At 43.7% G+C, this 26510-nt stretch overlaps 1 protein-coding gene across 4 annotated transcripts in view; it reads left to right on the top strand.

Moving 5' to 3' along the window:
• The window catches only part of Tmtc3 (Transmembrane O-mannosyltransferase targeting cadherins 3), a 921929-nt gene that overhangs the window by 796332 nt on the left and 99087 nt on the right, over window positions 1-26510 (top strand). For all 4 annotated transcript variants that reach the window (XM_065440562.2, XM_065440560.2, XM_065440561.2 and 1 more), the window contains 5 exons: window positions 3876-4010; window positions 5871-5953; window positions 10458-10530; window positions 11412-11498; window positions 12840-12913. In XM_065440562.2, coding sequence (XP_065296634.1) covers window positions 3876-4010; window positions 5871-5953; window positions 10458-10530; window positions 11412-11498; window positions 12840-12913 — 452 coding nt within the window. The remainder of the gene's footprint in view (window positions 1-3875; window positions 4011-5870; window positions 5954-10457; window positions 10531-11411; window positions 11499-12839; window positions 12914-26510) is intronic.

The following is a 26510-nucleotide window of genomic DNA, read 5'->3' as shown; positions in this document are numbered from 1 at the left end:
CGACATTCCTGGCATACAGAAATTGGAGTGCCATCTAGAAAAATGCGCAGAAAAAGATAGCGATTATGTGGAAAAATAGAGCAAAGTTTCTTCTTTCCAATGATGTAAATTTTTATGAGAATACAATGTTGTCTATTTCTAAAATTGATGGGAGCCTTACTTCTCAATCGACCCTCGTATGAACAGAGCCAACGAGAGTGTTCAGATACACTTTCAGTACCAGTACGTGGCTTATCATTTAGCACCATTGTAGATATCTATCTTTGCGACGACGATGCTGACACAGCTGGCTTACACTGGACGCCATGCCGAACTTGTTTCTGCTACAGGCACGCAGGTTTCTTACTTTGAAATCATGATTGAGAGGGCTGCAATCCCAATGCTCAAATGTGCAGGGACAAATTCTTTATTTATTAGTCTTTTTTTTTATATGCACCTGCTTTTTTAAGAGCCTTGGAAAAGAGAACTATGCTAAACATAGCATTATGGAACCAGTTTCATAAGGTGTTTCTGAACACTGTACAGCTCTTCCAAATGCCATCAGATTTTGTTAAAACGAGACTGCCTATAACTAAGGTCCTTTGTTTTGGGGTAAAACCCATATAGTTCCTGATTTTCGCATCTGCAAAAAATTTATGAGAATCAGGTTAAACCCGACTTCTTCTCAAAAGTTTGCCCTTTCGTTGAGGTTAATAATGAATGCAGGTGTTGCAAAACTATGAACCCTGCCAACCTTCTGTGAGCAAGTGGTCAAAATAGATCATATTATTGTTGTTACTGATATATGAATGTGGTCTGTGCCTCATGTTTGCTTGACACGCAAGAGAAAACCCAGATATACAAAAATGCAGTACAATTAAACCTGGATATACCGAACTTCAATATATAACAAAATTATTGATAAAACGAAGTATTTAACTTTATAACCTCTTCTCCATAGAGCACCACATATTTAGAACCTCTGTATCGCAAATGTGCTTACGCACAATCTTAATACAAAAAATTTCACTCCCACTCCGCAAGAATACGGAGACAATAAATGGAAACTTTCGCGAACTCAGATGGTAAAATGGTTGAGTTACAAGCGGCGTCTTTGTGTAAGCATCGTTCAAATTGTGCGCCTTGCGACCTACAATGACCACCGAAGTGAAGCAGCATCATGCTCCATATAAAAGTCCACATGCGATAGGATTCCTCCACACCTCGTCCTGTATGCTTTGGGTGCACGTGTAAGCATGCGAGGGTACTCCGAGAAGGATCGTATTCTGAAGGACTCCATCTTCCTGCACAATCAAGCCGAAAGGGGGGAGCGATCTTGCGATAATGTGATCAAGCATGCGCGAGGAGAGAAGGAGGACCAGCTCAGTGGGTGTCTCCTATTTTAGCGCATGGCTGTCACCGCGACTTCGTGCATATGCAGCCTGCGCACTTTTTTAGACGTATTCTGCTGATCAACAGTGTAGCTTTTTGGGCTTGTTGATGCATGATTCGGACAGCATCGAATAGCGCGTTTGCGTGTGTCTGGTTTTTAATGTCTCGTCCTCTGCACACTATTCATTGCCATTCTTATCTGCTGTGTTTGCAAAGAGTGAGCATGGCACCATGTGTGCTGTCTTCCCGTGTGTATATAGAACTGGAGGTTACAATCTCGAGTAACGGAGACGCATTGAAGTGAGAGGCGGATGAAGCATTCGCTCCCCACTGCTGGCACTTCTCGTGGTGGCCTGGTGTCCTACTGCGAGCGACACTGTCAGCCGCGGGGGCAATGTGGGTGCGAAAGCGTGGCTGGTTTCACTTCATACTGCCAATGCGAAGATGTCTACCAACATGGCATGAAACTGTATCTTTCATCGCTGACGCTCAACAAAATGATTTCTTTTTTTTCTCATTCAGGTATGCTTTTTCTGGTTGCCCGATAATTCCAAAAATATTGCGGACCAATCCGTCTAAGAAAAATCCATGGGCGACTGCACCTATTTGCATAAAAGAGCAAATTTCAAAGTAACAAGATTACAATATAATGAAGCAAATAGTCCATTTTACTGACTTCACTATATCGAGGTTACTTTGCATTCATTGCCTGCTTACCATGACTTGTCCAAAGCTTGTTGCTTTTATAGTAACTGCACTTACATGAATAAGACAGTGGCAAATAATGTCACGTTTCCAGCAGGTTGCATGCATATAAATAGCTGTAATGCACGAATAAAGTTACAGTGACATTTCACTTTGTGAATGCGGGTTGCATGTAAGCGTAAAAATGCCACGAGCATGCACAGTGAGCACCATGGCATCAAAGCACCAAAAGGAAAGGGCCACAGTGACCTCAGGGAAAGCGTGCATTGCTGCGCCTGCGAGGACGAGGGGACACCATGAACAGGGAGCGCAGCAGTGCCGAAGCACAAATGGAAAGGGCGCGAACATGGCGGTTCCCTTCTCCACCTCCAGGCACCTTCCTCATCCGGTGCATGTTTCCCTCGCGGTGATGAATGTCATCTCGCTGATTTAACTGACGGGGCATCTACGCTTGCACGTAAAAGTGAATTAATGCAGCACCGATGTTGCTCTGCATTGCAAGCAGTAGCTTTGACAGTGAGAAGACATTTGCCCAACTATGTCACATTAAACGAACAATTGCTTATTTGTCTAGTGGTTATTGCATTAGTTTTGTTGCAGGAGCGTATATTAGAAACTAGTTAAACAGTACGATGACATACGAGGACTAAAGACATGACAGGTCTAGGATAGACTCAGAAATGCTCCCAATGCATTTGATGATCTACATCAACGAGAGTTTGTAAGATGAGGAAAATCATTACACTTTGGCAAAGCGTGCCCCCTGTGCGCTTTTATGCGAAGCATACTAGCCGCACAACCACGCTCTTCCTTGCTGCGCCGCGCGCGGCCGCGTAGCTACCATATGACGTCATAGCAGCTGCAAAAGCGGAGGCTCAACTCGTGCGCTCGCTTGCGGCCACGTAGCTACATAGCTGGGTCTCAGCTCGTGCGCTCGCCTGCATGAGTTGTTTCTTCGTCTAGCCGAACCAAATATAGCCAAGCAACAGCAGTTCACCAGGCTAAGCAGTGGTTCAACAACTAAAATAAAGGCTAGTATGCTTCGCATCCTGGGCTTAACCGTAGCTAAGCCACATCCATTTTTTTGTACTGTCTTTGTCATTAAAAAGTGTGTGGAACAAAAGAAACAATACACATATCCATCTCTATTCGTTGTTTTTACTAATGTGCTTTCTAATAAATGTAATAATAATGCCTGATAACAGTAATTTGTACAGATTAGTTTGTTACGTGATTTTTGAGCAGCTCTCATTTTAAATACATCTTCCTGTGAGCGACTTCACTTGTTTAGATGGAATGTTTTTGTCCAAAAGGCAACTATCGCTTCTATTATGTCTTTTTAAATGTTGCCAGGAAAATCTGGAACTTTCAGCTGCCACACAGCAAAACCGCCGATTTCCCCCCGGTTTTCCTCGGTCCTGTCTTTTTTCCTTGTCTGGTCATCTGTACTGTTTGCCATGCTATACATGCTCTATCCATATAAAAAAATGTTTGGTGTATATTATATTGTGGACAGTTTTGTTGAATTTTGTCAGTTCAATCCATGGCTGTATTCTTCACACGCTTGGCAACAGGTAATTTTAGGGCATGGGAGCCTCTCGCATGATATGAGTCAGGTTCCCATAAGGATAAGTGGTAAAGGCCGGGAATAAATTTGTGAACATTGCCATGTTGAGTGGAAATCTATACTGCTTAGGTTGTCTGAGCATTTGAGTTTCAAAATCATAACTGAGACATTTACCAAGATTTACCCTCACTTGTCTTACGTATTTTGCGTTTATTTTTCTCTCTCTCTGCAGGCCAAGGATTTGCTGCCTCGACCAAAGCCAGGCGAGCCATACAAGGCACGAATAGCTCCGAATCATCTTAATGTATTCCTGAATTTAGCCAACCTCATATCAAGAAATAGTTCACGTCTTGAAGAAGCCGATGGTGTGAGTGGTGTTTTACTCTAATATTTGTCATACTTTAACGTACTGTTGGCCATTACAGCACTGTACTTTTGGTGGAATTCTTATCATAAAAAGTGCAATATATCAATTTTTTTTTTCCTAATGACAAATCAATAAAATTGACCCTGTTTGTGGCATCTGTGGTCTTTATTTTGTTGCCAGCTTTTAATTTGCACACCAAGGGACCCTGAAACGACCTTTACTGTTGCATACAAATAGCACTGAGTCATCAGGGTAGGTCCTTGAGGCCATCCAGGACTAAACTTAAGTGCTCTGCATAAACCATGTTCATTCTTATGAAGTTTTAAACATCTACGTCAGTACAGGTTGCAGCAGTACCACTTCCATTGTTCTCATCCACCTCTGTCAATTTTACGTTACACTCGAATGAGTGATCTCCCGGATGATGTCACCATGGGCAAGCCTGTTTCTTTGCTAAGTTTTTTTAAAATAATGTATTTATACATAGTAATTTGTTTACCTGTACACCTAAAAATGCAATGGCAATAAATGTAGGCATTTCTTCAAACAAGTGGTATACTTCACACTGAGAATGCGGATTGTTTGTTGCAGTTTTGGCCTGTACACATGCATTTGTACATGCTTTCAAGGAAAGGAGTGGACTAAGGAGTTTCTTTCAAAAGGCTTGGCAGACTGTACCAGTAGTGAAAGGGAATGTGACAGAAGTTAATGTTGTCTCGTTGTAGTGCCCGTGAACAACCACATTAGCACATGGGGGGCGAAATGCAAAAACGACTGCATCCCTACAACTGGGGAACGTTACAGAAACCCAGGTGCTCAAAATTCAAATTGTATTCATATACAATTTATTCATATTCAAATTGTGGTTTTGGCATGTAAAAGCCCAGAATTAATTCATTCACACCACAAGTCATGCAACTAACTGCTTATTGGGTGAACCTGTGCCCAGCAAAACAGATACATGCATACATAATAATTCATTAGCAATGGTGGCCAGCAGGACATGGAGGTGTAAACTTGTATGAACACAGGTGCGGCTATCTCTTCTGTCATGCATGTTTTTTTTTTGTGTGCTGCAGGTGTGTGCAGCGAGTAAAGTGCTGCAGAAGACATGCGCACTGCATGTCATTTCAAGGCCACCACCATGACAGTAACAAAAACAACTGTCAGTGCAGTGAATAACTTCTTTATGAGTACGAACATGTGGGCAAAATGTACTAGGGATGATTCTGTGCAGTGACTCACCTTCAGTGTTAGGTATCGTTTTTTTTTTTTTTCACTCCTGTAAACGTGAGTGTCTGTACAGTCTTAAGTGTTCCCTTTCATTTATTACTGTTATTATATTTTTAAATTTATTTTAGGGCAAACTTATTTTTTGCAGTATAAGTGAAATGGAGTAGCCTGAGGTGTACTGCTTCCAATCTCTCCAGTTGAACTTACTCAACCCTACCTAAATAATAACTGCATCAGAAAGAGACATGGGAACAGCCACTGTTCATATCTACTGGACACTTGCATCACTGCATAAAGTTGTACACAAAGGAGGAAGGATACAGGCATGACAGCCTACAATACAAGTTGGGAGGAGTGTAATGTGTAGCCAGTTGTAGCTCCTTCAAAATTCTTGTGAGAGAGCATTCTAACGACCCCAATGTCTACATGGTACTCTTAGATACGGCATAAATCATTTCAGGAACCCTTGAAGCCTCATGGCACACAATCTCATATGCTGCCTACTCCATTATTGCAAGAATTCTAGCTGTAATTTACTTCTCAAGGTTTTGTTTGGCCCTGTGCATCATCTTGTCTAAGTTGCCAGTTACTGTGTCATTTAATAATTTGCTCACGTTTTTCTTTCAGTTGTACCGCCAGGCAATCAGCATGCGTGCGGATTACATCCAAGCATACATAAACCGGGGAGATATCCTTATCAAACTCAACAGGTAGGAATGATGCATGCACTTCTTTTCAGGCCTTCAATACGCCTTAGTTTCATGCTAGTGAAAGTACCGATGCTTGAATCCTGGGGAAAGAAGTATTTGAGGAGAGGAACCTGCTAGGGCCAAAACAATGCAAGCAGGCAGCACGATAAAGTTACGGTCGGGTGAGGAGAAAATGCAGTTTTCGCCGCAGCACGACAGATGATGCGTCCGGTATGTTTCCATTGTTTACATGTTCTTCTATGGAGGCAACACACAAAAATTGCGATATTGGCTCATATATTGTAATTTTCCCAGATTTCATTCTGTAACATCAATAAATAGTAGCAAACCTTCATAAAGAAAACACCACAAGCCTTACGTATTTCACTTGATTTTTGACCCTCCACCAGGGAATTATGACATCTTCGATATGTCCCATATTACTAATGATTGATGCTTCAACTTCTTTCTGACTGCAGCCATATGGTCCAAAAGGCATATTTCACTAAAAGATTTGGGCCGAGCAGCCTGTGTCAGTTCACCAAACAGATTTAGCATGTATATTCCTCAAGCAACAAGCACCAGTAAATTTCACAAGTGAGTTGAACGTGTAGCATGGAAAAGGGAATACTTATATATTGGTACGTTCCTTTTCGTATTCTGCAAATAGCTGTAAGCCTTCATTAGCTTTACTTCAAATTACCGCCACCTAATATAAACACGTGAAGAACTGCCTAATTTTGAGAAGCAGTTAATGAAGCAAGTGGTGCTGGCAGAATCTAAACCGCAGTGTTATTCATGTTAGTGCCGAGCATTTCTGTGAAGAAATGAAAAAATTCGATATTATACCATGAACCACTCGTTGTGAGCAAACTTGTTTTAGCTGATCAAAATCAAGGTAACTGTTGTAGAAGTCATATATAGCCAGCGTTTGTGACATACTTGTTGCACCACAGCAGTATGGTATCATAACTGAATTCTTATATGCTATGTTTTTGCGGTTGTTGATCCGTGCATGCAAAAGCCGCAATGGGCTATGGTCTGCACTCCTTCGGCTGGCACTGTAGCATTGCCTTTGAGAGCTGCATTGTCATCTAAGAAATAAGCTCTTTGAATAAATTTTCACGAACAAGAACGTCGTAAAAATATATTTGAAACGACCGCCATAAGTATACAAGCAGAGAGAATGAGGGCAAACAAACGAAAACACTGCAGAAAGTGCCTGGACTGTACCAGACGACAAGCGCGAGTCCATGCCCTGACGTGATGGGAGCGGTGCTCGCAGCTCCCCTGTAGTTCGTTCTCGGGGCATTCAAAAGGGGCCTGCAGAAAGTGGGCCTGCAGCCTAGAGCCTTCCCAAGACCCACTCGAAGCAAAAGAGAATGAACATATGGAGATTGATTCTGCTAAGAAGATGCTTACAAATGCTGAACTGCTCATTACATTAATACCAAAACGCTTGATGATATTTTATTTCATTTATTATACCCTCAAGGCCTGTGAAGGTTTTACAGAGGGGAGTGGGTTACAGGTAAATTCCAACAGTAAGCATTACAAGAGAAAAAAAAACACAACATAAAAATACAATTTGACAAATAATTCTGTAGGAATACGATGAGCAATTACAAAAGCTATTACAAAAACAAGACAAGATATACAAGTACATGGAGCCCCATTCTAGCAAGTAATGTTGGTTAAGGCATCACGAAAGGAGAAATTATCGCTGATGGGTGCAATGTTTACGGGAAGGTGGTTACACTCTAGTGACGTCCGACATACAAATGACTGGGAAAATGTATTTGTGCTGCAAGAAGGGAAGTGAACCTTGTAAGAATGATCGATGCGACGAGATACGTAGTGTGGAGTATATGAATGAATACATCACGCAGTGTTGTAGGGGGAAAAATTTTTTGAAATAATGATAAACAGGAAATTTTACGTGGAGCTGCAAGAGATGGAAAAGAAAGGCTAGTTTTCATGGCTGTTACACTGGCAGTTCTGTTATAATTCGAAAGAACAAAACGAGCAGCGGTAACCTGAACTAATTCTGATGCATTAATTAAGTTTAGGTTATGCCAGACTGATGTAGCGTATTCTAATTCCAGGCGTAATGATCTTTTATAAAGCAATAATTTCGAAGAGTGTGGAGCCTTAAAAATGTTTTGATTTAAGTAACCAAAAGCGCGGTTAGCATTGTTAACGATATTAATGATGTGAGGTGCACAGGTAAGGTCGTGTGTAATATAAATTCCTAAATATTTGCACGAAGTTACGTGTTCTAAAGGAAGGTAATTTAAATAGTATACCTGAGAGACGTGAGGTGTCCTAGATACATGCATATATGTTTAGACATTTAATTTTATTTGCCATAAACTGCACCAGTTAGATATTATAGTATCAAGGTCCGATGGAAGACGGTCAGTATCAAAATCTGTCGTTATTTCTCTAAAGATGAAAAAACCAGTGAAGAGACGAATGTTAGAAGTTACTTGTGATGCAAGGTCGTTAATATATATTAAGAACAATAAAGGACCAAGAACCGATGCTTGGGGCGCTCCGGTGGCAACAGAGCAGCACACAGGTAAATTGTAGCCGTTAGCAGTAACGTATTGTGAGCAATGAACAAGAACACATTCGATCCATTTTAAACGATTAGCATCAATATTCAAATGGGTTAGTTTGTGGACTATAAGTTTTTGACAGACTTTATCGAATGCTTTTGTGAAGTCTAAAAATGTGCAGTGGACGCAGGACGAACAATCAAGAATTTGATGCAACTGATGAGTGAAGGATACAGTTGAGTCTGGCATAAGTATGATTTCCTGAAGCCATGTTGTGCAGGTGAAAAAATGTGTTATCTTCAAGAAATTTAGTCAACGAGGTTTGTGAATACAATGTCTTCTAGCAGTTTGCAACACGTGCTGGCAAATGAGATGGGGCAGTAGTTGGTTGCTATGTTTTTTTTACCAGATGTTGGAAGCGGAATCACCTTCCCAACCTTCTACTGATAAGCTAAAGCGCCTGTGTTGTGTGATTGGCGAAAAAATTTCGTTAGTATCATAGAACTGTAAGCGGAACTGTTCTTTAGGAACTTATTGTTAATTGAGTCAAAGCCAGGTGAAGAATTGTAGCCGAGTTTGTTGATAAGTTTAGCAACACCAGGTGTATGAAATATTACTAGGAACATGGCTGGATCATCATAGTTACGTAACTATGGAAGTTCCTCACTAAGAGCTCCCGAAAAATTTTTGACAAAGGCTTCGATAAGGTGAGTTGCAGCACCATTTTTTGGAACAGGCTGCCGAGCAGAGTCGTCTAATAAGATTAAGTTATCAGACACAGGTCTAATTGTTTTCCTAAATTTTAATACTTGTTTTAAGAATTGATAGAAGAGTAACAGCAAGAAAAGTACGCTTAACAAGTTTTCACGCTTGAATATATTCGTTAGAAGCCGCCTTGTATGTCACCCAACGAGAAGCACTCGACGACAACTTAGCTGAGTGATAGATACGCTTTTTTACGAATAGAAACTAATTTAATGCGAGAGTTATACCAGGGGACTTGTGGGTTAGAAGTTAAGATACGGCTGGAAATGTATTTGTTCATTAGTTCATTTACTTTATGAGTAAATTAACTAATGAATTGAAAGTGGATAAGCACTTCTGAAGCAGGGGCAAGCAAAACAAAACTTACAAGCAGCCTTCACAAGCTTAAAGAATCAAAAAGAAAATGTGCAGTGAAGGACTCATCTCAATTTATTTGCTCACTGATACATTTAACTGTGATATTGAGTATCATTTTATTCATGCTAAATAACCCGTTTAAATTTTTAAGCTCAGCTGATATTTTTATTGTGACATTAAATTGTATTTCTTTGTGGTGCTTTTATTATACGTAAAAAAGGGAATGTTCAATATATCATGAGAGTTTTCCTTAGAATGTGTTCATTTTCTGTTCTTTACTAAAATGAACCAGTGCAATATGTGATCAATAATAAAAACAGATATTTTTTAAAGTACGTAGATTATTTTGTCATATTAATTGCAGATGCAGTTTGCTACGTGCAGGTAAGCCATCAGTTACTGCTCCAAACTGTGTTTTTTGCTCCACACTGCTATTCTTTTTGCTCCAAAAGCATAAATTTCTGCTTCAAGCGCTAATTTTTGTGCTCCAAAAGCATAAATTACTGCTCTGAACTGCTATTCTTCCTGCTCCAAAGCCTGCTCCAAAACACCAAAAGCCACTTTCATCACTGTACTAAAGTTCCATCGCAAATATCACACATCAGTATTACTGCGCTCTTTTGGCTCGGTACATTCGGACCACTTAGAGGTATTCTAAGCATCCCAGTTAGGTGGGGGGACTAGATTTGCCTGCTTCAATTCTGAAATCCTTTAGGCCTTGAATTTGTGTAACTTTCCAATATTAAATACTACATCAATTCTTGTTTATTGCTACACCCATTTCGTGCATTGATTTCCTTCTATGAAACAAATCACATTTATTTACGCATTTCTTCAACTAGGACCAAAGAAGCACAGGAGGTCTACGAGCGAGCACTTTCACTGGACGCCAGCAACCCCGACATCTTCTACAATGTATGTTGGCCAGCTTTACTCTCTGATGTTTTCTATAAGGTGTGGACAGCTTCAGAAACAAAGTAACATTGTAATGTATTGAAGCCTTATCTGGTTTGCAAGATAAGCCCATACATTCTTATTCTCTGTCCTGTCTATTCTGCTTTCATTTGAACAAACTTCATACAGATACACTTGTGCCAACCATTAGCCAGGTGCTGTCTATTAAAGAGGGCCTGAGTAGACATGTATTATTCTCAGTGTAAAAAAAATAGAAACACAGCTGAGAATAGACAGGATGAGGGCTGAAATTTTTGTGCTGTGAATATGTGATGAGCACATGAATGGGCACAGTCCTCCTAAAACAAAGAGAGTGCCTGTGCCTCTGTTCGGCCTTTGGTGGTCACGAAGATGACGAATGCTCCACTCACAGTGAAAATGTAAATCGCCTTTTTGTGCTGCTTTGTCAACACAAAAGAACAACAACAGATGAAGTGCACTTACTGTGACAGTAAACAGGCCACAAAACAAACACAAGCAGAAGGAAGACACACCCTTAAGCGCTGTCCTGTCGTATTGCACAAGTTTCCAAAAATTAAAGAAATACAATGTTGGCATTCATGAAGCATGCTTCAAACCTTTACGCTGCATTTGACTGTGTGTGTAGGTAGGCCAGAAGAGCTTTGCATGTTACAGAAAAAAATTTCAGTCAGCATAGAATATAAACTTCCAAAGCTTTTGAAACAATTCTTAGGAAAAAAGATTGCACATGTGCAGTATTTTTACATGTGCAATGTGAAAATTGTTGCACATGTGCAGCCAAACAAAGCACATCTGTGTCAAGTCGCACCTGCTCGCCTTTGAAATGTCAGGTACACCATGCAAGCCTGCACTACTTTCAGCTTGGCGTTGTGTTCCTGGAGCAAGGCAGGCCAGGGGATGCCCTCATGTACTTCAACAAGGCCTTGGAGTTGGATCCCGATCACGAGGTGATTGAAACTGGCTATAGAAAAATTTCTCAGCCACTTGTGGCCGTCACATACGCTTTTGCTCAGGTGTAAGAACCTTTTATTTCAAATATGTAGAAACGCATGCCACTTGGTGTAGCGTCGGTATAGTGCACGCACAGGACAGAATGCAAGATGGCACAACAAAAGCACTAACTTGCAAGTAAAGATGTGTTAAGGAACTCCCACTAAGCTAACAAAACTACCTATGCAGCTAGTTTTGTTAAACAAGAAGACCACTCAAGGATTGCAGGCTTCCCACTTGCCCTTCAATTGTGGTCAAGTCATTGCTGAGGGAGTTCAAGGAGGAATGCAGAAAAAAAAGCGCATTCTTTATTTATTTTTTTTCAGTGGTAACGCATGTGGAACAAGCTTGAAGTGCTGCCATAGAAAGTGGTCAAAATGTATGATTGGAAAAGTTGGTCTATTGTGCCAGCAAATGATGCGAGAGAACACAAAGGACAAGTAAGGAGATTGAGATGATTGGAAGGTCATTTCCTTTCTTACGACAATTCAGTCACAGGCCATCTTTTATATTTAACAATGGTGTATCAGTCTAGGCTGACTTTGTTGCTGCATTTACAATCCGTTTAAGGGCTTCTAAACTACTCCAAGCATGACAATTTGTTTTATAGTAGTGGCCACACACCAATATACAATGGACATGCAGCCATAAGGATTTTTTGAAGTGACTGAAAAATAACAAAATTACAGGTATTTGATAAATGACCGCACAACCGCTGCAGCTTCTTGCTCGCCTTCGATTCCCTCCACACGGGCACTCTCTCTACCTCACTGCCGTGCTGTGCTCCACGGAGTGCAGGGAAGGTGGCACAAGTCAGCCAGGCAAGGGAAGACGTCCACTGTCCACCTCTGGCCGTGTGACACCACCTGAATGCAAACTTGGCGGAAGACAGATTAGTGCCACACGATCGGCAGCCTTCTCGGAACACACAGCTGGCTTGCGTCACATTGGTGCTCTTGTCCCTCGCCGGTCAACAAATCCGCCAATGACGTCAGACACATGACTGTGGTGGTATCATGACGTGCCAAGAGGAGACGGGAGTTTGTGGCCTTCCTGCTTCACGTAGCACTCACCAAAGATTATTGTCACGATGCTGCAAGCGACATGCATGCTTACTTAACAAATGTGTTCAAAATGTCAGAAATGGTGTAAAGGGGGGCTTAGCATTTCTGCCATTTGAGTGCTTTTGAAAGTGAGAGGCTGATGGTGAGTGCGTGAGTGGTGACTAGTGTTGGCACTCATTGGCCTCAAACACAACAGACATTGAAATTGATTATTTCTTATTGCTCTTTTTGCAGCAAGCGCTGATGAATTCTGCCATTCTTATTCAAGAAAGTGGGAACTCAAAGCTCCGTCAGCTGGCATTTGAAAGGTAATAATCTTGTTTGTATTGCTTCGATCCGTAAGTTCAGTCAAATCTACAGGACGAGTGGCACTATGGGCACTGTTACAGTACATTAATCCCTCGTTATAATGAAGCCGCTTTACTGAAATTATCTCTTAATTCAAAATTTCTCCCGGTCTCAACCTAAATGCGTGCATTTTAGACCGGAATAGTTCAAGCATTGAATGTTACCTTTGTCTTCTGCATATTATTCTTCAATTCTACTCTTACATTTGCTCAGTTGAGGTTCTCAATCATTTGTTGCAATTTATTCCCAATGTTTCTTAACTGGGAATGAATTGCAACATGTGATTGAGGACCCTAACCAAAACATATAACGCATAAGTAAAACTCTTGCTTGGGCCAGTTGGTTCATGCTTGAAGTAGTAAAGGCAAGGCGCAGAAGACCAGGACTCAAGAAGAACACAAACGACAGAACCGGCGCCGGTCCTGTCGTTTGTGTTCTTCTTCTTGAGTCCGGGTCTTCTGCGCCTTGCCTTTACCACTCAAGCATATAATGCATAGTCTGGCAAGAAAGAAAGAATTCATGATTGCCAGTAAGCTTCTAGAGTCTGTGCAGGAGTTTGTTCATCTAAGTCGATTGTTCACAGGGGATCCTCATCGCGAGAAGGAAATTTACAGAAAAAATGGTTTGGAGTGCATACAGCAGGCATTACCAAATCCTCACTGGAGCTTACCACTGTCGTTGAATAGAAAACTGTGCAATATGTGTTACAAACCTAAAGGGTAATTAACCAAGAAGCTCAAGAACAAGTTAAGGACCACACAAAGAGCGGTGGAATGATAAATGTAATGTCAAAAGATGGGAAGGAGAGCAGAAGGGGATAGCCGATATTCTAGCTGGCATTAATTAAGAGGAAGAAATTGAGTTGGGCAGGGCATGCAATGCGCAGGGCAGATAACCGGTGGACCATTAGAGTTGCAGAATAGGTACCAGCTAGGGAAGGGAAGCGCAGTCGCGGACGGCAGAAAATCAGGTGGGGTGATGAAATGAGGAAATTTGCAGGTGCATGTTAGAATTGGCCAGTGCAACACATGGGTACTGTAATTGGAGAGTGCTGAAAGACTCCTTCGTCGTGCAGTGTACATAGCAATAGGCTGATGACTCAAAGCATACTGATAAGCTGCACCGCTTGGAGCAAGGAGCGGCGGCACTCCACACAGAGCGACCCGGCTCTGTGGCCAGCCCCGCCACCTGTGCACTGTCCACGCTGTTCCAGCTGCGGGCGCGCACTCATGGCAGCACCTCCCTGCCCTGCACACTTTTCCTCCCTGCTGCACTCTCTCACAGTGGCGAGTGGCACTGTGGAAGCAGTGCACAAAGTGGAACAAGCAAATATTACTCCACACCGCCCTCCGTGTAGCTGGCATGCCCAAAGTCACCCGAGACATGGCCTCCTATATAAAGGAGCCCACCGTGACCGAGAAATTCGATCCCGATCTGGCTTGATCACGATCGAAAATGTGCTGCGTGACTTGGGTGGATATTGGAGGAGGATTTGTGCTATTTCAGCTCTACTTTCTTAGCTTTTTTTGGGTAGTTGCTTTTATCAAATTGCCGCTTATATCAAATTTTTCCGCCATCCGATTCGCTTCATTATAACGACGGTTTTCTGCAGTGTTAAGCAGAGAGTAAACTTGAGCAAAATGCATTTATCTTTTGGTAGTGACTACAGTGACGGGGCCCGGCACATTAACATCTGCACTACAGTGACGGGGCCCGGTACTTTAACATCCACACTACGGTGACAGGGCCCGTCGCTTTAACAACAACACTACACCGACGGGGCCGTCACTATAAAGATGTCGGTATTGGGAGTGAGGACCATAGAGTTTCCTACAAAATTCTTGTAGGAAACTCTATGGCGAGGACGACTTACGGAGTTGCCATCTGTCGGAAGCACCTCACATGCGTCGGCGTTAAATAAAGGCTAAATAAACATACTACGTGGCAGCCCTCCTGAACAATGTTGCAAGTACTCTCGAAATGGCAGTATTTTACCTTTAAAATAATCATGTTGGACAAACAGAAAGCACAGAATGGTTTACAAACACTATCTCTTTGCCTACTACGTACAGTAAGCTGGGACACTGCGAGCGGTCGCCGCAATCGATTCCACCGAACCGGTTTGCGTGAAACGTAAGCAATCGCTGAGAAAACTATGTGAAATATGTTCTTATAGTGGGATGGCTGTCTGTGTAACTAAATATAGCATAACAGAATGAAGCTGCAATGCAGCGATCGCACGGGTTCGCGGTGACCGACTTCGCGTCTGCATGCATGTCAATCGCTTTCGCTCCGAGCACGTTTTCGCACCATGCCGTGAGCTTTATGCCACAGCATATGAACATTTGACAGTACGCAAGCAACCATTGTTGCATGGACACTATCGGAGCTGTTCAAAAATAATTTCGTTATAGCTAGGGTCTTTGACGCCTACAGTGACTTGAGATATGTTCCATCGCGATGATTCAGTCTTAATTTTTTTTGCTTTTCTTCTAAAGTCTTGGAAGCTTCAATATCATTATTTCTCAAATTTCATCGAACTGCATGTTTATCGGTCTTCTAAGCGAGCAATTACCCGCTGCTTCTTTTTCTTAATTCAGTAGAATATTCATTGTCTGGTGCTACACAAGCAGGAACATGTGCCGTGCCTTTTTTAATGTGTTTTTACCGTTCCCCTTCCATTAGAGTGAACTTTCTTTCTTTATTATAATCATCATAGGTGTTACAGTGCATACGCAAAAGATTGCACATTCATAGACAAGTACCCATTGCGATCGTTCGATCCGTATGTGTGCAATCAATGTATTCCATTACTGCAAGGAAGTTGCTGACATCGTGAAATTCACGTGGTGTTGTGGACAGTACTGGAATAAAATACCACGGTCCGTGAAGTGCTTGGCATTCCCATAGGCGCCAGCACCGAGAAGCTCATGCAGCTGGGGGTCCACAACACCTTCGATGAGCTTGGGTCACAGAAGATAGTCCAGGTTGTCAGGCTCGCTTCCTCGCCTGCAGGGAGGCGGATCCTGGAGGCGCTGGACTTTAACCTGTCAGGGAAAGGCGGTGCGTGCTCGACGCGAGGTCGCGGGAGGCCGTCACGGTCTCGCCGTTCCCGCGCAACGTGCACGCGCAACGCAATGTAGGCACACGCCGGGCACGAGCGGCCGCACTCCTCGGATCCGTCGCCGACGATCCACGATCGGTCGCGTTCGTCGACGTCGCCCAATACGGTTCGTCTGACCGGTTTGCGGCGGCTGTGGTGGATCACAGGGGCAACCTAACGCCGCGTCCGTGTGGGGCAGGTGTCCGGATTGCGGAGATCCATTCTGCACTTTAGAACACATGCTCTGGCGGTGTCCCTCATTACGGGACCACGGTCATTTCACCACGGAAGAAGAGTGGGAGGAGGCGGTCAGGCACGGCCTGCCCGTCCCAACGTCGGAACGGCTCGCGGCAGCCCCCTTCCTCTTAAGGGGCTTTCGGAGTCGCTCCTTAGGACCTTAATAAAGTTCACTGCCTGCCGTGAAGTGCTCGAAGTTGTTTGCATAGAATGTTTGAAAGAAGTGCGGCCATTGACGTCGCTACAGTGTTGACGTAAAGTGCCGGTCCCGTCTGTGGTTAAGGAGACGGGCCCCGTCACTGCAGGGCTGAGGTTAAAGCGCCGGGCCCCGTCACTGTAGTGCATATGTTAAAGTGCCGGGCCCCGTCACTGTAGTGCATATGTTAAAGTGCCGGGCCCCGTCACTGTAGTCACTACCTTATCTTTTTCCTTGTATGTCTGGCATGCACCTCTCATCGCCATATTTCCAAATGTTGCTATGCATGCTTCAGTACTTGTAGATGCTCTCAACACAACACACAACACAACACACGCTCTCTTCTTGTCTTTTTTTTTAAGGAAAGGCTTTCTAAAATATGCAGTATTAATATTGAATGACAATCAGGTTTTGACACTTAATTACGGTTTACAAGTGCCAGCCCCTCAACCTTAAATTTTAGGATCATTCCTTTTAGGTTGTCGAACACTTTTGCCCCACGTTAACAGTCTCATCTTGACCTTATGCTCTAGTGGCCAGCAAAGTCACCATCTCAACATGGCTCAGGGCAGCAACTGCCCTCTTTGCTGTGCAGGTGCACCATAGGCTTGCACCAAGGCTGTGCGAGAAAGTTGTTTTGTCTTGACTGGCCTGCATTTCGGCACCGCATGTGCAGGCGCAACAGTTCAACCACTTGGACCAATCCACCTTTCAGACGAAGCGTGATTGTTGCTATAGTGAATGTATGGGCTCAAAAGCACATTCTTATTAATTTGCGCCTAGTACTACTGATAACTAGAACTTCATTCCTTCTGAATTTATGCCGATAACACTCTCTCTGTCACCAGTCATTGGGTGCATTTTTTCACCGTGTATATTCCACATCACTGATGCTATCTTTTACTGTAACTCCTTTGACTGCATTTCTTTCTCCACTAGTGCCTATACATATAAACTATAATTATCGTATTTTATTTTGTTGGATCATTTGCTATATTTCTGTTTCTCTTATTTCTTCTTGCATAAAATGCACCTCTTTCTGTGATGCTTCACCTCTTAAGAGGAAGCTTAGCTCGAGGGCTCCTACGTAAATACATGGGGAAGGAGAAATCATATTTCTCGACAACCACTGTACAAACTTTGATAAGGTTTGCTTTGCTTAAAAGATAACATTATAATCTAGTGACTTCTTCACTGTGCAGATCTTTCACTCTAGAAAAGCACACGGTCAATTTCAGGCTGACCTTTCACAGAGACTTGGCTTTTTGTTTGATACAGCCTGTGCAAATGGTTGTATTGTTTACTAAGGATAATAATCACAGAACACACAAGCTCCAATACTAGTTTAAAGTGCATGACGAGGCCAGCTTCCTTACAGAGAAAAGCAGATCTAGCACATTGAATCAAGCCTAAGAAACATAATAAATTGGGCCAGTTGGCATAGTGAGCTCGTATGTATGTTAACACAGCACTGTGTTTATGCACTCGAACCTTGTTATAACGAAACAGGATGTAACGAAATACTAACAAATAGAAGGGAGTAAATAAAATTCTGCTTGAAATCTGCAGAGAGATCCATGTATTTAAAACATCATTTTAATGAAGTGAAATTGTCCTGCTAATGCATATAATGAACTAGATTCATCTCCGAAACCAAAGAAATATCCGACTGTTGCATGCAGATTGCATCACTTTCTGTGGGGTACGGTACTCGTTTGTCGTGGCAGTTCAAAACTCCTGCATCCCCATGTCGAATTTGTTTAGTAAAGCAATGAAGGGGCCTAGTTGGTGAACGTTCATGGTTATATTGAGCTTAGTTTTACACCGACGATATTAAGTGAAGGACAGGACGTGGACGGACGTAGCCCAAGCTACCAACTCGCAGATTCACATCTCACAACTCGCAACTCGCACAGAGTTGGTAGCTTGCGCTACGTTCGTCCACGTCCTGTCCTTCACTTAATATTGTCAGTGTAAAACTAAGCGCAATATAACTATGGTGGAATTGATTGTCGAGCAAGACTGGTCCTTCTCACCGCCATGCCTAACTTGCACACCTGAGGATAAGCATCAGCTCACTATCACACTTCTCCAGTGACCTCCCGCTATCTCTCTTGCGCATGCCTGGCTGCACGGGCCATACCAAGCTGCACGTCTATATGCGCAGCGGTGCAAAGGATTAGTGCATTCACTTCTCTCTGCCTATCACGGCGTGCCGCGCAGACAGTCGCTGCTGGGCCTGGCCTCAGAGACCTCCGGGCGCAATTTCAGGGGTCACGCCCAGGCTGCGCATTCACTTATCCCTTTCCCTGTGCCACACCGCACGACCTAGCAGCTGAGCATGGCCTCAGAGATCGCAATGGCAATCTCGGAGGCCATGAGCCGGCCAAGCCAAATCAAGCCAGCACGGCGAAGTTCGCTTGCCTCCTCGACCACATAACAGAGCGCTCTGTTGTGTGCCACATGCTGTTTGACCGTGACGAGCTCAGTGGAAAGCGGGCACGAACGACCATCACAGTGGAACAGAAGGCAGCCATCCAAAGGTTATCTCATCAGGTCATGTGTTGCACATGCGCAGGATTCTTTTGTTACTTTATTCAAATTTCATTGCATGCGTGGCCGTGTAGTAGTTCCGTGGATTGCAAGTCTGTCTTCCTATTTCCTTGTTTACAGTTGTGCACCCCGTTGGGCATATATTGCAATAAGTGGTAATGATGACGCAATTTCGGCTGCCCCTTCAACTTCGTTATAATGAGGTTCAAGTGTATACAAAAAAGGCATTGGATGTTCCCCATTTTGACAGGCATTGCTTCAAAAGCTTTCCTAGCTTTTACGTTTTCGTAACAATTTTAGCTTTGGAACCCTGCATAGAATGAAGCAAGTTAGAAGCTTGCTATATCTGAAAATACCAATTACAGCCCTTCATCGTTTTTTTTTTGTTTTTTTGTTGTTGTTGTTGTTGAACTCACACTTAGTGTACTATTTTGCTAATGCCATATAATCGCTTTTATTATGCTATTACTGAACTAATCCCTGTTTTACTTTTTTTTCTTTGATACCGATGGATTCTGTCCATCACATTTATATTTCTTGTATGTTCTATTTTTTACTGCTGATGTTGCATTTATTGGAATATAGTGTATTCATCGACTGCTCTTAACATTAACACCATGCATTGTAATTAAGTTTCTTTTGGATCTGTGCTTATAATATGTTTGAGGTCATTGTTTGGTTAACTATGCGCAAATCTTTTTTATTTTTGTATATTTTAATTGTTTGTTTTATATGCATCCTTATGTTGCTGCATCTGCCTGTCCCTGTCATTTGTACTGGGTTGTGGTCCTAATCAAGCCCGTGTAACGACTTTTTGACCCCTCGTCATCCCGAATCTTAGAATGACAGAAAGCTGAGCTAGTTAGTAAGGATTCATTATGCAAAAAGGAGGTGAAGCGTGCAGACAGGACACAAGAGTAGAGAAGTGGACAACATGAACGCCAACTATCAACTGAAGGGAGCACTGACGCAAAAAAAGAAAGAAGACACAAAACTCATCTGCACAAACTCAGGAGTGGTATCACCACGTGTCAGTCGGGTACACGTGCCGGTCTACATGAGAGATGACTGTTAAGGCACTTAATCTCTTCTTTATGTAAAGTAATCGAAGGCTGACTCACGCACGCACTTCCACCATTATAGATATGCCATGCCTCCCCCATAAGATGCACATCTTCATTCTTATGCCTGTAGAATATCGCGCATTCATCTAACTCTGGTGTGCAGTTACAATCTTGGCAATGTATGGAAAGATTAGAAGGCGATCCACCAGTTAACGACCTTTTATGTTCCATTAGCCTCTGATTGATACACCGTCCTGTTTGCCCTATGTATAACTGGCCACAGCTAGGGGAAATTTTACGAACCACACCCATACGACAGTCAGTAAACCTGTTGTTCTTATTGTGCTTCACTGGACAAATATCTGGTCTTTTTTTTTTGCCTTTTACCTGCTCCTTTTTCCTCTGCACGGCAGTGCATATCTTAACTAGCTCATTGGTAGCAGTGAAAGAAACATTAACATCACATCTACTTGCAACATTTTTAATCCTGTGCAACACTGAATGAATATACGGAACAGCTACTACTCTTTTTTTTCTATTACTGCTTTCTGTAATCACGTCCGTTCCCCTCGAAAACCAGCTTCTTTAGGTGCTCAGCCACAGTGGCCACTGCTACGCTAGGATAACCTGCTTCTAATAGGTGCCGGACCTGCGCATTAAAACTGGTGCTCATTTTGTGCATGCAGGACCTGGTGAGAGACGACTTAAGGCACGACATGGCAATTCCGTTTCTTACTACTTTGGAATGCTTAGATTGAAAGTTTAGCAACGGCTTCGAAGATCTTGGAGAGTACTGCCAACAAACATGATTTTGTTCGAAGTCCAAGGAAATGTCAAGAAACTGAATTACACGTCGCTGAGGAAATTCCTTGGTAAACATTAATCCTCCTCCATAAAGTTTAAATTGCTCACCTACTGAGGTAGCAGCGGAATCGGAGTCTTCCCTATTGCAGAAAATCAGGTAATCATCAACGTAACGAAATATCTTGATAACGCTATCACCTTAGGCTTTCTCTAAGCAGCTGTCAACCTTACTCAGGTAAATATCGCTAATAGGGGCAACCTTTGAGCCAATACAAACGCCTGATTTCTGCAGAAAAACGCCATCTCTCCACCCAATCGGCGTCGACTTCAATCACATTGAAATAATTTCTAGAAAAGCTCCTGTGGAAACACCGCATCTGTCAGTAAAAGCCGACTCTTGCACTTGTTCTTTAATGCACTCATTTACGGAATTTAACAACCCGTCATGCGGCAAGGAATAATACAGGTCTTCGATATCCATACTAAAAGTTGTACCATCACCAGGATTTTCCTCTCTTAAATACTGAACTAGTGCCTGAGAATTACGCAAGCAAAAGTGATCTGAAAAAACTAGTGAAGCTAAGCAGTTCTGTAGGTAACTAGTGACACAGACCTGCCACGCCGCTTTCTCTGACACTATAGCACGAAAAGGAATTTCTTGCTTGTGGGTCTTCGCCGAGAAAAACAGTTCTAAGGTGAGGGATTTTGCTTTCTTGACATTAGAGACAACCATTTCAAGATTATGTCTTGACAGGAGGTCAACCGCACGTTGCTTAACTGCCGAAGGCTTAAGTTTTACTGCCTGTATATTCTTTTCTATGACTGAAATCGCTTTTTCTGAAAACATATCATCTGGCATAATTACGAAATAACCTTTCTGTCAGGTATTACTGGTCTAAGTTTATGCTCCACAAGGTCTATAACATCATCATCATCATCATCAGCCTGGTTACGCCCACTGCAGGGCAAAGGCCTCGCCCATACTACTCCAACTACCCTGGTCATGTACTAATTGTGGCCATGTTGTCCCTGCAAACTTCTTAATCTCCTCCGCCCACCTAACTTTCTGCCACCTTCTGCTACGCTTCCCTTCCCTTGGAATCTATTCCGTAACTGACCATCAGTTATCTTCCTTCCTCATTACGTGTCCGGCCCATGCCCATTTCTTTTTCTTGATTTCAACTAAGATATCATTAACTCGCGTTTGTTCCCTCACCCAATCTGCTCTTTTCTTATCCCTTAATGTTACACCTATCATTCTTCTTTCCATAGCTCGTTGCATTGTCCTCAATTTAAGTAGAACCCTTTTCGTAAGCCTCCAGGTTTCTGCCCCGTATGTGAGTACTGGTAAGACACAGCTGTTATAAACTTTTCTCTTGAGGGATAATGGCAACCTGCTGTTCATAATCTGAGAATGCCTGCCGAATGCACCCCAGCCCATTCTTATTCTTCTGATTATTTATTTCTCATGATCCCGATCTGCAGTCACTACCTGCCCTAAGTATATGTATTCCCTTACCATTTCCAGTGCCTCACTATCTATCGTAAACCGCTGTTCTCTTCCGAGACTGTTAAACATTACTTTAGTTTTCTGCAGAATAATTTTTAGACCCACTCTTCTGCTTTGCCTCTCCAGGTCATTGAGCATGCATTGCAATTGGTCCCCTGAGTTACTAAGCAAGGCAATATCATCAGCGAATTGCAAGTTACTAAGATATTCTCCATTAACTCTTATCCCCAATTCTTCCCAATTCAGGTCTCTGAATACCTCCTGTAAGCACGCTGTGAATAGCATTGGAGAGATCGTATCACCCTTCCTGACGCCTTTCTTTATTCGGATTTTGTTGCTTTCTTTATGGAGGACTATGGTGGCTGTGGAGCCGCTATAGATATCTTTCAGTATTTTTACATACGGCTCGTTTACACCCTGATTCCGCAATGCCTCCATGACTGCTGAGGTTTCAACTGAATCAAACACTTCCTCATAATCAATGAAAGCTATATATAAAGGCTGGTTATATTCCGCACATTTTTCTATCACCTGATTTATAGTGTCAATATGGTCTATTGTTGAGTAGCCTTTACGGAATCCTGCCTGGTCCTTTGGTTGACGGAAGTCTATGGTGTTCCTGATTCTATTTGCAATTACCTTAGTAAGTACTTTGTACGCAACGGACAGTAAGCTGATCAGTCTATAATTTTCAAGTCTTTGGCATCCGCTTTCTTATGGATTAGGATTATGTTAGCGTTTTTCCAAGATTCCGGTATGCTCGAAGTCATGAGGCATTGCATATACAGGGTGGCCAGTTTCTCTAGAACAATCTGCCCACCATCCTTCAACAAATCTGCTGTTACCTGATCCTCCCCAGCTGCCTTCCCCCTTTGCATAGCTCCCAAGGCTTTCTTTACTTCTTCCGGTGTTGCCTGTGGGATTTCGTATTCCTCTAGAGTATTACCTCTTCCATTATCGTCGTGGGCACCACTGGTACTGTATAAATCTCTATAGAACTCCTCAGCCACTCGGACTCTCTCATCCATATTAGTAATGATATTGCCGGCTTTGTCTCTTAACGCATACATCTGATTCTTGCCAATTCCTAGTTTCTTCTTCACGGTTTTTAGGCTTCCTCCGTTCCTGAGAGCATGTTCAATTCTATCCATATTATACTTCCTTATGTCAGCTGTCTTACGCTTGTTGATTAACTTCGAAAGTTCTGCCAGTTCTATTCTAGCTGTAGGGTTAGAGGCTTTCATACAATGGCGTTTCTTGATCAGATCTTTCGTCTCCTGCGATAGCTTACTGGTGTCCTGTCTAACGGAGTTACCACCGACTTCTATTGCACGCTCCTTAATGATGCCCACAAGATTGTCGTTCATTGCTTCAACACTAAGGTCCTCTTCTTGAGTTAAGGCCGAATACTTGTTCTGTAGCTTGATCTGGAATTCCTCTATTTTCCCTCTTACTGCTAACTCATTGATCGGCTTCTTATGTACTAGTTTCTTCCGCTCCCTCCTCAGGACTAGGCTAATTCTAGTTCTTACCATCCTATGGTCACTGCAGTGCACCTTGCTGAGCACGTCCACATCTTGTATGATGCCAGGGTTAGCGCAGAGTATGAAGTCTATTTCATTTCCAGTCTCGCCGTTCAGGCTCCTCCACGTCCACTTTCGGCTGTCCCGCTTGCGGAAGAAGGTATTCATTATCCGCATATTATTCTGCTCCGCAAACTCTACTAATAACTCTCCCCTGCTATTCCTAGTGCCTATGCCATATTCCCCTACTGCCTTGTCTCCAGCCTGCTTCTTGCCTACCTTGGCATTGAAGTCGCCCATCAGTATAGTGGATTTTGTTTTCACTCTACCAATTGCCAATTCCACGTTTTCATAGAAGCTTTCGACTTCCTGGTCATTGTTATATTCAGTTTCGTTATTCATTTCAGTTCTTTATTCCCCATGGGGCGCTTCTGTTCTTCATTATATATATTGGTTGTATATGCTAAATAAACGGCTTTTTACTTCGGGACGGCTGGAGTCTGACTTCCACTTTCAGTCAACACCACATTGGCGACGAGGATGTCGTGAACGTACCCCCAGCCCCGCTGCGCCGTCCGTATCCGCCCATCATGAGCTTCACCGGGCTTGCTCTGCCACCGTTTTTCCTTCCGATGCCCGGCCGTCCGTCATTGCCATGGGAGCAGTGGGAGCAGATGTTCAACGTGTACTTACTGGCATCCAGAGCCGCCGCATTCAAGCCGTAGCAACGCATTGCCATTTTGCTATTGCTGTTGCCCATTGCTATTTGCCCATTGGCTTGGGGATAGTATACTGAAGAATGTGAAAGACTGATGCCTCTGTGTTGCAGGAAAGTTGTGAACTTACGCGAAGTTAACTGAGGTCCATTGTCACAAACGCTCTCTTCCGGGTAGCCTTAACGGGCAAAAACACTTCTTAAAAAGTCTTTCACGGTGCTCGTGGACACTTCGCTGCAAAAATACACCTCTGGCCATTTAGAATGGTAGTCAACAAGCGTTATAGCAAATCTGCTGTTGTAAGCTGCATGCTCCAAAGGACCAACAATGTCTAGGCCAAGCTTTTGCCACGGTCGCTCAGGCCATTCAACAGGTTGCAACGGTGCTGGTGATGTTTTGGCGGACTTATCTGCCTGCAGGCAGATATGGCAGTTCTTTACTGCCGTTTCCACTTGCTGATCCATTCGTGGCCACCAGAACCGCTCACGCAGTCACGCCTTCGTGTGCGTGATACCCGGATAAGTCTCGTGCGCGGTGCTGATGATCTGAGCAGTGAGGCAGGACGGAACAACGAGGCGCTCTCCACGCAGTAGCAGGTTATCGACAACAGAAAGTTCTTCCCGAATGGCGTAGAATGGTTTCGCCTCTTCTGAACTATGAACGTATCAACGTATGAACTTCTTTGGCGGCCAGGAACTCAGCACGAATGACTTGACGGTTTCCAGGCAACTGTCGTCGAGGGCGGCCTGCCTGAACTTCTCCTTAGTCACGCAGGCTGGCTCAATGAATGAGACAATTTCTTCCTCCTTAGCAATCTCTGCCTACGAGGTAGGTGCTGGTAGCCAAGAAAGTGCATCTGCTACAGTGTTTGTGGACCCCTTGCGGTATTCAACAGTGAAATTGTAGCAAAGCAATCGTGCACTCCAGCGTGCGATTCAGATGGGCGTACAGCGCCTGCGTACTAGGAGAAGGAGGCTGTAGCACGGCAGGCTGCAGCACATTGGGAGACAGCGCCTGCGGCGTGGCAGGTTGCAGCGCCGCAGCTGCAGTCTCCTGATGCGCTGCAGCCCACCACGCCACAGCCGCGGTCTCCTAATGCGCTGCAGCCCACCACGCCGCAGCCGCGGTCTCCTGAGGCGCTGCAACCTGCCACGCCGCAGCCGCGGTCTCCTGAGGCGCTACAGCCTGCCACACCGCAGCTGCTGTCTCCTGATGTGCTGCAGCCTGCCGTGCTACAGCCTCCTTCTCCTAGTACGCAGGCGCTGTCTCCTGGCATACCACAGCAGCAGTCAACGAGCCCGTCGCCAGTGCGACGTCCAATGCGGCCGACCCGAGAGCTCCGGCCACCGGCCTGGCTTCAAGACTATCAGACCAATTAGTTGGTGGTCTGTCATTGTGTACATAGCTTGTAAATATACGTGGTGACTGCTGAGGCACCTACTGGGCGAAACCCAGTGCAAATCCAAGCAAAGAGCCGACATGCAGAGACTTCTGCACAAAGAAAAAGGGGTGGCGAGCGAGAAGCAAATCGTCATGAAACTCTGCGACAAATACCTCCCGCAACGACCGACGGTCGAGCACGGCCGGTACACTGGCAGTCCTAGTCCCAAGTTAGATGAAGACTTCAGTGAGGCGGAAATCAGAACGGCACTCCAAGGACTCAACAGCAAGTCAGCCCCAGGACCGGACAGGGTTAACAACAAAACGCTCAAAAACCTGCACGACAAATCTGTTACCAAACTCACGGGCTATATGAACAAGTGCTGGAGAGAAGGCCGCATCCCGGAGCAGTGGAAGAGGTCCAAGGCTATCCTCATACCCAAGTACGGAAAGCCGTTGAGTTTGGAGAAC

Source organism: Dermacentor albipictus, chromosome 3 (genome assembly GCF_038994185.2).
Source record: "Dermacentor albipictus isolate Rhodes 1998 colony chromosome 3, USDA_Dalb.pri_finalv2, whole genome shotgun sequence".
NCBI lineage: Eukaryota > Metazoa > Arthropoda > Arachnida > Ixodida > Ixodidae > Dermacentor > Dermacentor albipictus.
The sequence above is the reverse complement of the archived record's forward strand: the minus strand, read 5'-3'. Positions and strand labels throughout refer to the sequence as shown.